The following is an 18,616-nucleotide window of genomic DNA, read 5'->3' on the forward strand; positions in this document are numbered from 1 at the left end:
AAGCTCATTCGTCTGATACAAGAACTCTGCAATCATGAGAAGCGATTGTATTTTGAATGGTCTGCGCTGTTTTCCCTTTAGCTCTGTCACACTCTAGGCTGGCTGGCTCCTTTAAAGATCTTTCAGTAAAGATGCCGTGTTTTCTTTGGGATCTGTTTCAGTTGCAATTATCAGCCAATCTCCTGCGAGGTCCTTGTTGCCACGATCCTCTCAAAGCGGATTGAAACTTAGTTACAAATCCGCTAATGACAACAGAGACCAGTGACGGGGGAGAAAGAGATTTCATTGTTTTCTTCAGTCGCACCGAGGGCAGTGGAATTCTGGAAGCTTCTCCTTCGAAACGCTGTAGCAGGTGATATTTTCAAGACTGAGGTTATCTGTCAGGTAAGAGTTTTCAAAGATATTGAACAAGTTAACACAGATGATGTTAAAGTACCAATCAGTCAGACACCGGGATCGAATGGTCACTCCCTGTGTTTCAATGGGCATTAGAATGTGAACAATAGGAAAACGTGGATACTGAAAATGATTCATGAATGGACCACCATGAAATGAGGCAGTCCGGTGACTGTATTCCACTGCCAGGGGCCTGTATAATGTGGCATTGGGCTTTCACTCCTCAGGAGTTGCTGGACAATGACCTGGTAGATATGCTAGTCCCAGCAGAACTGTTTGTTGTCCACCGAACTGGGATCCCGGGGTTGTTAGATCCTGAGTTGGCCTTAGTGAGTGGCACAGTGGCACAGTGGTTAGCACTGCTGCCTCACAGCGCCAAGGACCCAGGTTTGGTTCCACCCTCAGGCGACTGTCTGTGCGGAGTTTGCACATTCTCCCTGTGTCTGCGTGGGTTTCCTCTGGGTGCTCCGGTTTCCTCCTACAGTCCAAAGATGTGCAGGCTTGGTGGATTGGCCATACTAAATTGCCCGTAGTGTTCAGGGATGTGTAGACGAGGTGGGTTATTGGGGATGGGTCTGGGTGGGATGCTCTGAGGGTCAGTGTGGACATGTTGGGCGGAAGGGCCTGTTTTCACACTGGAGACATTCTCTGAAAGAGTTATGGATGGAGAGAGATCAGGGAGGCTAGCCTGGGCGATGAGTCCGTCAGCGGTGTAAGTGGGGAGAGGGCGGACTTGTTGGATTTTGAAGGCCAGATGGGAATGTAGGAAGCAGGTTGGGTGGACAAGATCATAAAGTAGGGGGAAACGGCCTCTGTTGCATACAGGGTACAAGAAGTAATCTTCTTCCTCCTTTCCTTTTCACCAAAGCTGGTGATAAACAGCTTGCTGACCCTACTCCTGATCAGTGTATATTTTTATGCTCAGAAGTACTATCACCCACGGCTGAGTGATTTTTCCACCACCAAATCACTTTAACTTTTGTTTTGTTTTCCTTTTTAAACAGTAACCACCACCAGTAAAAGATGTTTACATTTAGATGTTTACATTGCCGAGACCATTGAGGAAAATGCAAACTATCAACAAGTGAGGAGGTAGGGAGCAAGGGAAGGAACAAAAGCAGAATGGAGTTTTTGGGGGAGATAAAGCAGCATCTCCCCTGCAGTGCCCACCTCTCTCTAAAGGCACTGAGAGTATTGTTGGACATTGCGAGCTCCCTCTCCAAGGGGACCTGGATGGCCAGTGTAGAAAGGATGGAGGGCCTGAGTCAAGTTACAGTTGGCCACTGAAGGGCTTCAGTAGGTCTAAGAGCAGGTAGTCTATTGGGTCCTCACTGACCACCCTGCCCACCCTCAAACCTCCACCAATAAGATGGGGACCAGGTTGGGATGGGTGGGAAGGCAATGGACTAGCCACTTGACATATCTTTTGGAAATTGCTTCCCTCCAAAAATATGCTGTCTAGAAGATGTGGACTGTAAAATTCAGCCCATTAATTGAGCTAGTAAACCAATCCTCTAACATAATTCGTTCAGTGATTGATGACTGAGAGGTGTGGTGCTAAGGCAGAATTTATTAATGACAGCTGTTGGCCTTATTGTTAGCTGTGGCTCAGTCTGTAACACTTTTGACTCTAATTCAGAAGGTTACAAGTCCAAGCTCCACTTCACACACTTGGTTAAGAAAGTCCATGCTGATACTGCTGGCCTGGACTGAGGGCAGGTCCCAGGACACTGAGGTATATCAGGGGCTAATTAACTGGGTGTGGGTTGCGGGGAGCCTGCTGTGCTTGGGCTGGGGTCCTAGGCCACGTGTAACACTGGGGCCTACAGATTACTGCCCCTTCCCCTGGCCAAGTGAGTGCTGCATTGTCTCTTGAAACAAGATGTTTAAACCAGAGAGGATGATAATGGTACGATGTGTGAGCTGGCACACAGCACCATGATGACCAGTGGCTACTACAGCCTGGCACAAATAGCAATCCACAACATCACTTGGCAGCTTCATGTACCTCCTGTGCTCGAACTTGCTTCTGAAGGATTGGCCTTTTCAGCCAATTAGCAAAGGCTCATCACAGGGAAACCTCATGCCTCCAATAGGCTGTTGCTGTACATCGATTATCCCCTATGGATGGGTTGGGCACCATGTTATTTCTGACAAGATTGTGAGGCAGTGCACTATGCATGTTTTCCTTGGCTGTCTCACTCAGACCATATGGGAATATCCACTGCTAATGTAACTTAATTGTGCAGCCCAGTATTGGATGTGATGAATTGCCTGGAGCAGGCTGAGAGTGGGGGGAAAGCTGTAAACTTAGCTGAGCTTTCACAATCTGGACTGGAGCCAAAGGAAAATTGGTAGGAAGATACGATACCTCAGTTGCTAAAGATATTGTAAATGTTCCATGTGAAGTGTCAGACAGGAAATAGGGAAGACAACTTTATCTTCAATCATAAAGTAGATTTTAAAGAAGATTACAAAATCACAGTGAAAGGTGAAGGCCCACAGTGCTGGGCAACGACAAGGTAGATGTTCGTCTAAGAGATTAATTGGTTCATACACCCGGACAAACTAAGAATTTATATCAGAAGCAGGTTTACCTATAGAATAGAATGATGCAGCACAACAGGAAGCTATTCAGCCCATCATGCACTGTTGGCTCTTTATATGAGCTGTGTAATTAGACCCACATGTGCTGTTCTGACGCCAGAGCCCTGCTGTTTTATTCTTTTTGTGTGTTTGCCCAATTCCAATGACAGTTATGATAAAATCAGCTTTCATTACGTTCGGGGTAGTATCCTAGACCCAACCATCTTCCGCTGCTTCATCAATCACCTTCCCTCCCTCACATGGTCAGAAGTGGGGATGTTCGCTAATGGTTGTACAATGTTCAGCACCATTCGTGATTCCTTGGGTATGGAAACAGTCCATGGTCAAATGCAACAAGACCAAGTAAAACATTCAGACTTGGACTGATAAATGGCAAGACAAAATCTAAGTTTTTCCCCTTGATATACAGTGACACATTCAACCCCCACTACCAACAACTTAGTGACTATTGGTAACTAGAAATTGAACTGGATGAATAAATACCATGGCTCCAAGCACAAGTCAGAGGCTGGGTATTCTAGAGCAGACAATCCACATCCTCAACGCCATCAGCTAACAATAAATCAGGAAAGTAAAGGAATATTCTCCACTTGCCTGGATGGGTGCGGTTCCAACAACACTCAGGAAGCTCGACACTATCCAGCACAAAGCACCCCACTTGATTGGCACCTCGTCAACCGTTGCAAACATTCACTCCCTTCACCATCGCCACAGAGACAGTGGCTTGTACCTGCTACAAGATGCCCTGCAGCAACTTGCCAAGACTCCTTAGACTGCACCTTCCAAGTTGCACCTTATATATCTAGAAGGAGAAGAGCAGCAGATATATGGGAACACCACCACCTGCAAGTTCCCCTCCAAGCCTGTCACCAATCTGACTTGGAAATTTATCTCTGTTCCTTCACTGTCACTGGGTTAAAATCCCGGAACTCCCTTCGCAGTAGCTCTGTGAGTGTCTCTACCCGTGATGTTCAGGAAAGCAGCTCACTACCATCTTCTCCAGGGAAATTAGGGATGGGGAGTAATTGTTGGTCCTACCAGCGATGCCCATACCCTGTGAATAAATAAATAAAATAAATTTAAAACATTAAGGCAGTTAATTCTAGTTCATAATAACTTTGTTGAAAACCAACCACCTCACATTCCCTCCCTGCAGATTTTGTTGATTATGTCAAATCTGTGACCTCTGTTAAGGGTTTCTTACAAAGTTTAAATATTGAAGTTGACCAATGGGCCTTAAATATTTATCTTCTGCTACCTTGCTTCTGATACTGGTACCCATCTCGACAACAAGTGGACCAGTGGCTAAAGAATAAATCTATGTATTTATATAGCTGCTTTCACAACCTCAGGCTGTTTCATAGCATGTTCCAGGTAATTAATGACTTTTGAAGTGTAGTTGTTGTTGTAATGTAGCCAAGTCATGGACAACAATTCCTCATTAACAACAGTGTGATCATGATGGTTAGTTTGCTTTAAAGATATTGGTTAAAGGAAAAATAGTGGCCAGGGATAATTAATTCCATCGGAGAGTCGGTATGTGGGTGTCCAAAAAGCAAGTCTAACAGACTCTGGAGATTCCTCGTCCAAGCGCACCCAGTGCCTGATTTACATTACCAGCATAAGGAAGTGATACCACAGATAACCACTGTCCCTACCAAGTCCAACCATCACCATACCCTGACTCCCCATTGGCCTGGGATTTCCTTGTTGATACTTGGACTCAGGTGGGTGCAGCACCAACATCTGCCACTTCTTCCAATGGTGCTGATGGGCAGTAGAGAGCTACCAAGATCCCATTGGCTGGCAGCCCTCAAGGACAATATTTCCACTCACAGCGTCCTTGGGCGTGTCGATGGTGGCCACTTCATTGCCTGATGGGCACTTTATACAGCAGGTTTCCCCAGTAAAGGTGCCTGAACTTCTGTCTGTTCTCCAGATCTGGGGACTGAGACCCCTGTTGCACACATTAAATTCTACCTGACGCTTTAATTTTAATTCATTGGCTGCTCGGCTGTTTGAGATGTCCTGTGGAATGAAAGGCACATAGGTGCCTTTCAGCTATCTAAACTCAAATGAGATATGTGTGTGGCTTGGGAAGCTTTGTAAATGCCAGCTATTACTACTCAGTACAAAAATGTTACCCCATTTTTGTTCTTCCTTTGTGGGATACATTTGACTGAATGTGGTAATGGAAGTATTGGAGTAAAATTATGGGCAGATTGTGCACTGCATTAATTATTCTGATGGCTTGCCTGTTACCCAGTGTGTTTATGATGATGGCATATGGTCTATGTACTGGTTTAAAAGCTCTGCTTGCACTTGACAACTTAAGGGAGAATTTGTAGCATTGATCTATTGAATATTTGATTTCATCTACCAACTTTAGCAATTAATCACAATGATATAACTGTTTCCAACGACCTCTCTGTCTTAAATGCAAAAGTTAATAACTTGAGGAGTATTCTGTTAGACTCTGTTGGGACTGGGCCAGTGAATTACAGATGTTTGGTTTAATTAAATCACTGTTTGCACTGGATTATTGCTGGAGCAAATCCAACTAACCATCTTTAATAACCTAATAATCTGGGGTTTCCTGTTTCATCTGTCTGCCAGTGAGCTGATGGGAGATGAAATAAAACCATAAAATCACAAGAAATGGCAGCAAGAGTTGGTTATTCAACTCTTCCGGTCAGTAAGATCATGGATGATCTGGTGGTGGCCTGAACTCCAATTTCCTTCCTGACCCCCTCAGTATCCCTTGCCTCCCTTATTAGAGGAAACATCTCTCTAAGCAAACCTTGAATATCAATGACACAGCCTTGACTGCTGTCTGGGAGAGATAATTACTAAGAGTAATGATCCTTGGAGACAAAAAACTTATCTTCCTCTCCATCCGAAATGGGAAACTCCCCGTTTTATGTCTGTGCTGCCTGTTTTCAGATTCTTGCATGAGGGGAATCCTTATCTCGGCATCCACCCAGTCACACTCACTTAAAGTCCTTTAGATTCCAACAAGGGGACTTCTTGTGCTTCTAAATTCCAATGAGTTCTAAGCCCAACCTGCTCCAACTTTCCTTGTAAGACAATCCATTTATCCCAGGGATAATAGGAACTACAGATGCTGGAGAATCCGATATAACAAGGTGTAGAGCTGGATGAACACAGCAGGCAAAGCAGCATCGTAGGAGCAGGAAGACTGATGTTTCGGGCCTAGACCCTTCATCAGAAAACGGTCTCGGCCTGAAACGTCAGCCTTCCTGCTCTTGTGATGCTGCTTGGTCTACTGTGTTCATCCAGCTGTATGCCATTTATCCCAGGATTCAGCCTAGAAAACCTTGTCTGAACTGCTTTCAGCGCAAGTATATTTTCTTTCAGGAAGAACAGTGGAAACTGTACCTAGGAATGCCCCGTATAGCTGCAGCAAGTCATCCTTCCTTTTATTTTTCAACCTCCTTCCAATAACAGCCAACATCCCATTTCCCTTCCCCAAGACTTGCTGTAGCTACATGATAACGTTTTGTGATTCATGCACAGTGACATCCAGAGCACCCTGAAACATGGCATTCTGCAGACACTCTCCATTTGAATAATCTGCTTCTCCACACTTCCTGCCAAACTGGACAACCTCACATTTTCAAACATTACACGTCATCTACCAGATATTTTGCCTGCTCATTTAACCCATCGATATCACTTAACACACTCTCTTTGGACTGTCCTCATTCAGAGATAGCAAGAACTGCAGATGCTGGAGCCAGAGGTAACACAGCGTGGAGCTGGAGAGTATCAGAGAGGGGAAGTGAAGAAGGGTGTTCCTAATGACTGGAGATTGCAGAACCAAAGGTCACAGAATAAGGATAAACAGTAGAACGAAGATGAGGAGAAATGTCTTCGCCAAGAGAATGGTGAGCCAGTGGAATTTTCTATCATTGAATATTTTTAAGACAGAGTTAGATATTGTTCTTCGAGCTAAAGAGATCAAAGAATATGGGGAGAAAGCAGGAACAGGAATGAGCAGGCATGCTCATATTTAATGGTGGAGCAGGCTCAAGAACTGAATGGCCTACTCCCAGTCCAATTTTCTCTGTTTCTATGTTAAATTGGGAAAGGGGAATGGATAATCCGGTAGTTAATTAATCATTGCTTTAAGCATAAAATTAAACGGAACATTTATAACCCACTGACCTAGTTCCAAACACATATAAATGGGATTCAGACTTGATTGATATTCCCCAATAAGGACAAACCAAAGTGCTTTGAAACAGACAAAGTGTAGTCACTGCTGTAACATAGAGAATGTATTTACATAAGTTCCTACAAACAGTAAATTTACTTGCATGAGCTCCCACAAACTGTAATGTGATAATGACCTGATAATCACTTTTAGCAATGTTGATTCCAGTGAGATCTCACCTGTTTTTCCTCTAAAGAATACCATGTGATTTTTTTTACTTCCACCTGGGAGAGCAAACAAAGGTACAGATTTATCACCAATGCAGCACAGCAGGACAGGAAATGAGAATTGTTACGATTCCAGCTGCTTCAGCAAGTGGAATAGTCAAACCCCAGAATAAAACCTGCCTCGCTAGATCTTTTTCCCCTTTGTCAAACCTTGTGGTCTTTCACTGAAACATAAGCACATCAGACTACAGATTAGATTTTACCAATAAAACAGAAGTTTATTACATTGAAGAAATAAAATAAACCAAAATATCAAATATAGCAGTTTCAAAAATTTCAGAACACATTGCAAAAAAAAGTTACCCATGAGAACTTTCCCCTTGACTACTCACAAACTTAAAGCTTAGCCTTCCTCAGTTTTTTCATAGTCTGCAGAATTCGAACAAAATACTTTAACTGTTCTAAACAAGAGAGAGAAGTTACAGAGACAGAGACTGCATTGTTTTAAATGACAAAGGAAATGCTTTTGTAAAGCGCAAAAAGTGTAGCAATGAGATAAGTACAGGAATAAAAGATGGATCCAGAAAAGGTGTGAATGCTTTCAACAGTTCCATTACCAGCAGCTTTCCAATACAGCCGAAGACAACATGTTGCTTTATTCTGAATAATATCCACTGAGAAACCTCAGCCAAGATTGCTTCTCAGTGAATCAGCCATGAAACTCTCTGAGGAATACTACAATATGATCAGTGTTACTGCTGTGGAATGCCTACTGAATGTTTAATGTTTAACCACACATCCATAAGGCAGCCCCACAGTCAGTGCACCATCCCTTTACTACCATACTACATGGGCTAGATATAGCTTTCACCTCAGTGGGCAAGAACTTAAATCCAAAAACCTTACAACTCAAGAAATAAATAGCGTTTAAAAACCAAAAGAACTGTGGATGCTGTAAATAAGAGACAAAAAACAGAAGTTGCTGAAAAAGCTCAGCCGGTCTGGGCAGCATTTGTGAAGAGAAATCAAAGTTAAGGCTTCAGGTCCGGTCACCTTTCCTCTGAAATAAATAGTATTACTCACTGATGTATAGCTGACAGTAAAATTCGGCCTTTTTCTCTCCATAAATTCTGCCAGGCCTGTTGAGTTTCTCCAGCGCTTGCTGTTATTTCAGATTTCCAGCATTCTCAGTGTTACGCTTTCAATGTAGGCGTCAGCTGGCATACCCTTGGAGGTGTTTGTGTCCTGTTTAGACCTCCCCAATATGAAAACATGTATATGGACATGTGGTTATCTTAGGAAATGATGTTGAAGCATCCCCTAGGCAGGGATGTAAGATGTAGCAATTTCCCCAGATCTTTAACTCCTGCAGCGAGGCGCCAAGAAGCTTGGCCTAGATTTCGGAATGGGCGACAACACGGAAAATCTCCTATACTGTCTGTAATGAATATAGTATCCATTGTCAATCAATTCTGGAGAGGGATTCAGGAGATGAGATTTTTATGAGTAAGACCTGTGCTCAATTGAAGTGCAAAATACTGAGTTTAAATTCCTTTCCTTGTACATTATTTTCATGTAACTGCAAAATGAATTTGAGATTTCCCATGTATACGAATGATAAACATGCAGCTCTGAAGATGTTGAAGAAATTCACTTTATTAAATAGTGCTCCCAATCAATATTTGCGAGTGAAAATGGATTCTAAAGTGAAATTTCATATCCTACTAAAACAGTGCTGTGTCCAAGGGCACAATTAACTTGTATTCAATGCTTGTCTTTGGGCAAATAATGTGCACAACAGAATCATTGGTTGTTTCCCTTCCGGATCAGAAGCACCTCTGTTAGTCCTCTTTCTCTTCTACAATGTCTAAAACTATACAGTCTGCTCCCAACAAAGTGTTTTCATTTATTCTTCTTTTGCTGGTGCTATGATTCCAGCTGCTGTTGTTACAAGCCAGGCCACATCCTAGAATGAAATCTGACTTGATTATCAATTTTTCTTCAATTTAGTGTGGCAGCCTTTCACTGAAACATAAGCACACAAAGCTGCACATTTGGTTTTAACAATAAAACAGTTCATTGCACTAAAGAAAGTAAAATACAATAAAGCAAACCAAACTAACTATATAACACAGTTTGAAAGGTTGCAAAACACAACAAAACAGCATCCCATCTACTCCCTAAAACAGTCACTTTACAGTTACTTAACAATCTGGAGCGGTTTTCTTTCTCTATCAAATCTGCATGTTAGATTTAACTGCTTCTGCTCAGTTTCTGTCCCTCAAATTGTGGGGTCTTCCTCCTTCACCATTCACACAACTGAGAGTTTAGACTTCCTCAGTGTTTTACTAATCCACACGGTTCTCTCCAGACATTCCAGCTCTGGAAGTTTCACTAACTACACCCTTTCACAAAAATAGCTTATTTCCTTAGCCACTCTGAACAGTCTCCATTTCTAGGATAGATTATACTTGGTTCTGACCCCAGTTGAGTTGAGAGTATGACTTGGAGGGGAACTTGTAGCTGATAGAGTTGCAAACCATGTGCTGCTCATTGCTCCCCCCAGCATCTGGAAACATACGCTGTGCCTCTAAGCTGATCAGTACTGTATCATTTATTGTGTATCCTATTGACTAGTTTGCCCTCCCCAAATGCCTTACTGCACATTCCGGCAGATTAAATTCTATTTGTCCCTTTCTGTTAACCGATCAGCCCATTGTTACTATATTCCAAGTCTGCAGCTTTCTTCCTCTTTATCAACCATGCACTCATTTTTAGTCTATCATCTGCAAATTTTTAATGGTGCCCTCTGCACTTAAGTTTGCTTCTTTGCTATATACCATGAAAGGGAAAGGACCCAATACTGAACCCTGTGGAATCCCAATAGAAATGACCTTTCAACTACAACTACAGTGAGCATTACCCTTTGTCTGCAGTCACTGAGTTTATTTTGTTCCATTTGCAACTTTCCCTCAGATTCCATCACCACCTTCTGTTTTGACCAATTCATCATGTGGGAACTAGTCCAAAGCCACCTTAAAACCTACGTAAGCTGCATCAAATGCTCTACTCTCCTTGACCCTCTTTAACACCAATTCAAATTGGTGCGGCATAGTGACTCTGTGGTTAGAACTGCTGACTCACAGCACCAGGGATCAGGGTTTGATTCCAGCCTCAGGAGACTGTTTGTGCGGAGTTTGCACACTCTCACCATGTCTGTGTGGGCTTCCTCCAGGTGCTCTGGTTTCCTTCCACAGTCCAAAGATGTGCAGGGTAGGTGGATTGGCCATGCTAAATTGCCTATGCGAAATTACCCATAGTGTGCAGGGACGTGTAGATTAGGTGGATTAGCCATTGGAGATGAAGGGTTACAGGGATAGGATAGGGGATGTGTTGGATGGGAGGCTGTTTGGAGGGTTGGTGTTGACTTGATGGGATGAATCGCCTGCTTGCACCCTGTAGGGATTCTATGAATCCTGCAATTCAAATATAGAATCAAGTTCATCAGACACAAATGAAATCAGAAAATCCCAGAACTGCTCAGAAGGTCTGGCAGCATCTGTGGACAGAGAAACAGAATTAATGTTTCATTAACCTGTCATCAGAAGTCCAAAGATAGGTCCATTGTGCTGAATATTTCCAGCGTGTTTTGGTCTTACTTTAGATTGCCAGCATTTGCAGTATTTTGCTGTTGTACTACCCAGACGTGATCACCCGTGAACAAATCCACACTGAGTGTATTTAATTACAAATCGGTAGTTATTAGGACAAGTGACATAAAGTATTGCCAAAAAGGGAGGAAAGAGTGAAAATGGAGGGGCATGGGAAGGGAATTCCAGAGATTCGGGCCTAGGCAGCTAAAAGTTTGTCGGAGGGGCAATGGTCAAGTGATATTATCGCTGGACTGTTAATCCAGAAACCCAAGTAATGTTTTGGGGACCTGGGTTCGAAACCCACCACGGCAGATGGTAGAATTTGAATTCAATAAATATTTGGAATTAACAGTCTAATGATGGCCGTGAATCCATTGTCGATTGTTGGAAAAACCTGTCTAGGTTCACTGATGTCCTTTAGGAAAGAAAACTGCATTCCTTACCTGGTCTGCCCTACATGTGACTCCAGACCCACAGCAATGTGGTTGACTCTTAACTGCCCTCCGGGCAATAAGGGATGGGCAATAAATGCTGCCTGACCAGTGACGCCCTCATCTTGTGAATGAATAAAGAAAAATGCAACAATGTAAAATTAGACAGAGATAGAAGTTACAGAGACAGAGACTGCATTGTTTTAAATGACAAAGGAAATGCTTTTGTAAAGCGCAAAAAGTGTAGCAATGAGATAAGTACAGGAATAAAAGATGGATCCAGAAAAGGTGTGAATGCTTTCAACAGTTCCATTACCAGCAGCTTTCCAATACAGCCGAAGACAACATGTTGCTTTATTCTGAATAATATCCACTGAGAAACCTCGCCAAGATTGCTTCTCAGTGAATCAGTCATGAAGCTCTCTGAGGAATACTACAATATGATCAGTGTTACTGCTGTGGAATGCCGACTGAATGTTTAATGGATATTTTAGTCTCCTGATCAATGGATGTAACAGGGATGCTCTTGAACTCTCCTTGTTCATTCCTCAGTGGAAAATGTTGGGGAAAGAGCACAAGTTTTATACTCTATCAAATCTTCACACCTCGTAATTCCATTATTGGAACTTCATTCTTGAGACCAGATAGAAGAATGTTTTATTAATATAGATGCTACATAGCCACTAATAAATCTAACAGGAAACTCAGGAGAAGCAACTTTGCCCAGAAAGTGGTTAAAATTTGAACCAGGAAGAGTGGCTGAAATGATAGCACAGATACTTTTTAAGAGGAAGCTAGAGGAGCACATGAGGTAAAGGGGATGGTAGGGTTAAAAAGGGATAGAAAGAGTCTTGTGTGAAACATAGATAACATCATGAGCCTGTTTCTGTACTGCAAGCTCTGTTTGTTAAGCATTGACTTCAGAATTAAGCACAGTCTCTCTAGAAAAGGCGACTGTTTAGAACAGTTAAAGTAATAAGTTGTCACAGAGTAAGGGTTATTATTTGTGAATCTTTCAGACCCCGAGTATTTTGTTCGAATTCTGCAGACTATGAAAAAACTGAGGAAGGCTAAGCTTTAAGTTTGTGAGTAGTCAAGGGGAAAGTTCTCATGGGTAACTTTCTTTTGCAATGTGTTCTGAAATTTTTGAAACTGCTGTATTTGATATTTTGGTTTATTTTATTTCTTCAATGTAATAAACTTCTGTTTTATTGTTAAAATCTAATCTGTAGTCTGATGTGCTTATGTTTCACTGAAAGACCACAAGGTTTGACAAAGGGGAAAAAGATCTAGCGAGGCAGGTTTTATTCTGGGGTTTGACTATTCCACTTGCTGAAGCAGCTGGAATCGTAACAATTCTCATTTCTTGTCCTGCTGTGCTGCATTGGTGATAAATCTGTACGTTTCCTGGCTGTAACCGTACCAGGAGGTTCAAGAGTTCTGTGAAACGATGCTTCATTATTAGCATCAACTTCCTCAGGAATACACCACACAGAAAACATTTCCCGAATTCGTAGAATGTCTTCGTGGACAAAGTTGGATCAATGGTTGTTTTAAATTTGTTCTCCACTATGGAAAGTGGAGTGTTTCTCATTTGAACTGTGTATTGTGAAATAGTGGTTAGCTGCTGCTAGTTGTAAGTTATTATTTCATTAACATGAGAGTTCAATATTCCAGCCATTGTACCTTGCATTGTTTTCACTATTATTGTGGTTAACTCATGTGTTTCTGTTTAAAGTGGCATTTGATGAATGCTCGTGGACATTGTGCACAGGGAGTAAGCAATTTCAACTCCTTTAAACACTCTACATAGTCACTTAATTCGTTGCATGGGTAAACCTAATGAGAAAATATATGTACTAATTTATATTTGTGTATATAATATTTACACATATAATATTTTATATATTACATATATATAATAATTATATGAATATATTTGTGTTGGTTGCATTACCCGAAACACTACTCGGGTAGTGTCTCCCACCCATCCTCCTCCTCGAAGCAAAAAAAAGTTTCTGTGCGACAGAAGGTAACTAGTTTATTTTTTATTCTATATTTTAAACAGTCTCTTTGGGAATTTAGAATAATGGGAACGGAGGTCAGGGCAGTTGAATGCTCCTCCTGCAGAATGTGGGAGGTAAGGATCACCACTAGTGTCCCTGCTGACTACATCTGCGGGAAGTGCACCCAACTCCAGCTCCTTGAAAACCGCGTTAGGGAACTGGAGCTGGAGCTGGATGAACTTCGGATCATTTGGGAGGCAGAGGGGGTTATTGGGAGGAGTTCCAGGGAGGTAGTCACTCCTCAGGTACAAGAAAAAGGCAGATGGGTTACAGTCAGGGGCCGGAAAGGGAACCGGCAGGCAGAGCAGGGATCCCCTATGGCCATTCCCCTCAACAATAAGTATACCGTTTTGGATACTGTTGGGGGGGACGACTTACCAGGGGAAAGCAGCAGGGCACAGGTCTCTGGCACAGAGTCTGTCCCTGCTGCTCAGAAGGGAAGGAGGAAGAGAAGCAGAGCAGTAGTCATTGGGGACTCCATAGTTAGGGGGACAGATAGGAGGTTCTGTGGGTACAAGAGAGATTCACGGTTGGTGTGTTGCCTCCCAGGTGCCAGGGTGCGTGATGTCTCTGATCATGTTTTTGGGATCCTTAAGGGGGAGGGGGAGCAGCCCCAAGTCGTGGTCCACATAGGCACCTACGACATAGGTAGGAAGAGTGATGGGGATTTAAGGCAGAAATTCAGGGAGCTAGGATGGAAGCTTAGAGCTAGGATGAACAGAGTTGTTGTCTCTGGTTTGTTGCCCGTGCCACGTGCTAGGGAGAGAGAGGAGTTGAACATGTGGCTACAGGGATGGTGCAGGAAAGAGGGTTTTGGATTCTTGAATAATTGGGGGTCTTTCTCGGGTGGGTGGGACCTCTACAAGCAAGATGGTCTTCACCTGAACCAGAGGGGTACCGATACCCTGGGGGGGAAATTCACTAAGGCTATACGTGGGTTTAAGCTAATTCAGCAGGGGGATGTGAACCAAAATTGTAGTTCAAGCATAGAAAAGGTTGAGAGTAGGGAGGTCCAAAATAAAGTTTCAGGGACGCAAGCAAGCAGTTGGTTTGAAGTGTGTCTGCTTCAATGCCAGGAGCGTCCGGAATATGGTGGGTGAACTTGCAGCATGGGTTAGTACCTGGGACTTCGATGTTGTGGCCATTTCGGAGACATGGAGAGAGCAGGGACAGGAATGGTTGTTGCAGGTTCCGGGATTTAGATGTTTCAGTAAGAGCAGAAAAGACGGTAAAAGAGGGGGAGGTGTGGCATTGTTGGTCAAGGACAGTATTACAGTTGCAGAAAGGATGTTTGGAGACTCGTCAACTGAGGTAGTATGGGCTGAGGTTAGAAACAGAAAAGGAGAGGTCACCCTGTTGGGAGTTTTCTATAGGCCTCCGAATAGTCCCAGATATGTAGAGGAAAGGATAGCAAAGATGATTCTCGATAGGAGTGAGAGAGACAGGGTAGTTGTCATGGGGGACTTCAACTTTCCAAATATTGACTGGAAACACTATAGCTTGAGTTCTATAGATGGGTCAGTTTTTGCCCAGTGTGTGCAGGAGGGCTTCCTGACACAGTATGTAGACAGGCCAACAAGGGGCAAAGCCACATTAGATTTGGTACTGGGTAATGAGCCCGGCCAGCTGTTAGATTTGGAAGTAGGTGAGCACTTTGGTGATAGCGATCACAATTCTGTTATGTTTACTTTAGTGATGGAAAGGGATAGGTGTATACCACTGGGCAAGAGTTCCAGCTCGGGGAAAGGCAATTACGATGAGATTAGTCAAGATTTAGGGAGCATAGGATGGAGAAGGAAACCGCAGGGGATGGGCACATTAGAAATGTGGAGCTTATTCAAAGAAAAGTTCCTGTGTGTCCTCGATAAGTATGTACCCGTCAGGCAGGGAGGAAGCTATAGAGCGTGGGAGCTGTGGCTTACGAAGGAAGTGAAATCTCTGGTCAAGAGGAATAAGAAGGCTTATGTTAGGATGAGTGATAATGGGAACTGCAGATGCTGGAGAATCCAAGATAACAAAGTATGAAGCTGGATGAACACAGCAGGCCAAGCAGCATCTCAGGAGCATAAAAGCTGACGTTTCAGGCGTAGAATGAAGGGTCTAGATGAAGGGTCTAGGCCTGAAACGTCAGCTTTTGTGCTCCTGAGATGCTGCTTGGCCTGTTGTGTTCATCCAGCTTCACACTTTGTTATGTTAGGATGAGATGTGAAGGCTCAGTTAGGGTGCTTGAGGGTTACCAGGTAGCCAGGAAAGACCTAAAGAGAGAGCTCAGAAGAGCCAGGAGGAGACATGAGAAGTTGCAGGCGGATAGGATCAGGGTAAACCCTAAGGCTTTCTATAGGTACTTAAGGAATAAAATAATGACGAGCGTAAGATTAGGGCCAATCAAGGATAGTAGTGGGAAGTTGTGTCTGGAATCAGAGCAGATAGGGGAAGCACTAAATCAATATTTTTCGACAGTATTCGCTCTCGAAAACGACAATGTTGTCGAGGAGAATACTGAGATACAGGCTACTAGACTAGGTGGGATTGAGGTTCACAAGGAAGAGGTATGAGAAATCCTACAGAGTGTGAAGATAGATAAGACCCCTGGGCCGGATGGAATTTATCCTAGGATCCTCTGGGACGCCAGGGAGGAGATTGCCGAGCCTTTGGCATTGATCTTTAATCGTCATTGTCTGCAGGAATAGTGCCAGATGACTGGAGGATAGCAAATGTGGTTCCCCTGTTCAAGAAGGGGAGTAGAGACAACCCTGGTAATTATAGACCAGTGAGCCTTACTTCAGTTGTTGGGAAAGTGTTGGAAAAGATTATAAGAGATAAGATTTATAATCATCTAGAAAAGAATAATTTGATCAGAGATAGTCAGCATGGTTTTGTGAAGGGTAGGTCGTACCTCACAAACCTTACTGAGTTCTTTGAGAAGGTGACCAGACAGGTAGATGAGAGTAAACCGGTTAATGTGGTGTATATGGATTTGAGCAAGGCATTCGATAAGGGTCCCCATAACAGACTATTGTACAAAATGCAGAGGAATGGAATTACTAGATTAGATTCCCTACGGTGTAGAAACAGGCCCTTCAGCCCAACAAGTCCACACCACCTCTTGAAGCATCCTCCCCAGACCCATCCCCCTGTAAGCCCCACACCCCTGAACACTACGGGCAATTTAGCATGGCCAATCACCTAGCCTGCACATCTTTGGACTATGGGAGGAAACTGGAGCACCCGGAGGAAACCCACGCAGACACGGGGAGAATGTGCAAACTCCACACAGACAGTTACCCGAGGCTGGAATCGACCCCGGGTCCCTGGCGTCGTGAAGCCGCAGTGCTAACCACTGAGCCACCGTGCTGCCCCTAATCTCCACCCATTACGCTTCTACTTCCCTACTTCCTGAGGCTGTGATGGTCCTTGCATAATCCTCTACTGTGAGGGCCATTCCTCCTCCTATTCCATTCTTTTTGTCTTTCCGCAATGTTATGTATGCTGAAATACTCATTACCAATTTTGGTACTGTTCCCCAAAGGGTAGAGAGCTGAAATCATACTCAAAGACAAAAGAGATAGAGTAAAATGGAGGCTGAAACAAAGACGGGAGTAATAAAATCTGTTTGGCAATAAAGAGATAATAACAATATTTGAGGTTTGTATGGAAAGAAAATAATCACAAAATAAGACACAAATAGTGGAAAATAAACAAAAAAGTGGGAGATATCGCAGTTTGGATTGGAAATTGGCCTGCTGAAAGAAGACAGAGGGTGGTAGTTGATGGGAAATGTTCATCCTAGAGTCCAGTAACTAGTGGTGTACCGCAAGGGTGGGTGTTGGGTCCACTGTTGTTCGTCATTTTTGTAAATGACTTGGATGAGGGCGTAGAAGGATGGGTTGGTAAATTTGCAGACGACACTAAGGTCGGTGGAGTTGTGGATCGTGAAGAAGGATGTTGTAGGTTACAGAGAGACATAGATAAGCTGCAGAGCTGGGCTGAGAGGTGGCAAATGGAGTTTAATGTGGACAAGTGTAAGGTGATGCACTTTGGTAGGAGTAACCAGAATGCAAAGTACTGGGCTAAGATTCGTAGTAGTGTGGATGAGCAGAGAGATCTCGGTGTCTGTGTACACAGATCCTTGAAAGTTGCCACCCAGGTTAACAGGGGTGTTAGGAAGGCATACAGTGTTGAAGCTTTTATTAACAGAGGGATCGAGTTCCGGAACCAAGAGGTTATGCTGCAGCTGTACAAAACTCTGGTGCGGCCGCACTTGGAGTATTGTATACAGTTCTGGTCACCGCATTATAAGAAGGATGTGGAAGCTTAGGAAAGGGTGCAGAGGAGATTTACTAGGATGTTGCCTCGTATGGAGGGAAGGTCTTACGAGGAAAGGCTGAGGGACTTGAGGCTGTTTTCGTCAGAGAGAAGAAGGTTGAGAGGGGACTTAATTGAAACATATAAAATAATCAGAGGGTTAGACAGGGCGGATAGGGAGAGCCTTTTTTCCAAGGATGGTGACAGCGAGCACGGGGGGCATAGCTTTAAGTTGAGCGGTGAAAGATATAGGACAGATGTCAGAGGTAGTTTCTTTACTCAGAGAGTAGTAAGGGAATGGAATGCTTTGCCTGCAACGGTAGTAGATTCGCCAACTTTAGGTACATTTAAGTCATCATTGGACAAGCATATGGACGTACATGGAATAGTGTAGTTTAGATGGGCTTGAGATCGGTATGACAGGTCAGCACAGCATCGAAGGCCGAACTGCCTGTGCTGTAATGTTCTCTGTTCATTCATATGATAAACTGAACCAAAAAATGGTGAACAGATTGTGGATCTACTTCCCCTTGTGGATAGTTTTATCAAAGATATGCACAATGTAATTTTTTTGAATCATGACATTTTCACTGAAATTCTTGAAATTCTGGCCCGTTCTGCTGGAACAGATGGACAGTGACCACACGTTGGTATTTAATTAATTCCCATTTCATTGCAAAGAATCCAGAGGCAAAGAAGTAGTTCCTCACTTTTATTTCGTGAGTGCTGCTCAATCCATTCAGGAATCAGTATG

General features: G+C 43.3%; 1 protein-coding gene across 1 annotated transcript in view; it reads left to right on the forward strand.

Moving 5' to 3' along the window:
- The first annotated feature begins 303 nt into the window (after positions 1-303).
- The window catches only part of LOC132206696 (complement C4-like), a 33,770-nt gene continuing 15,457 nt past the window's right edge, over positions 304-18,616 (forward strand). Inside the window, exons 1-2 of the mRNA XM_059641323.1 lie at positions 304-384; positions 6,734-6,911. Coding sequence (XP_059497306.1) covers positions 6,825-6,911 — 87 coding nt within the window. The 5' untranslated portion in view covers positions 304-384; positions 6,734-6,824. The remainder of the gene's footprint in view (positions 385-6,733; positions 6,912-18,616) is intronic.

Source organism: Stegostoma tigrinum, chromosome 41 (assembly GCF_030684315.1).
Source record: "Stegostoma tigrinum isolate sSteTig4 chromosome 41, sSteTig4.hap1, whole genome shotgun sequence".
In the NCBI taxonomy this organism is placed as follows: domain Eukaryota; kingdom Metazoa; phylum Chordata; class Chondrichthyes; order Orectolobiformes; family Stegostomatidae; genus Stegostoma; species Stegostoma tigrinum.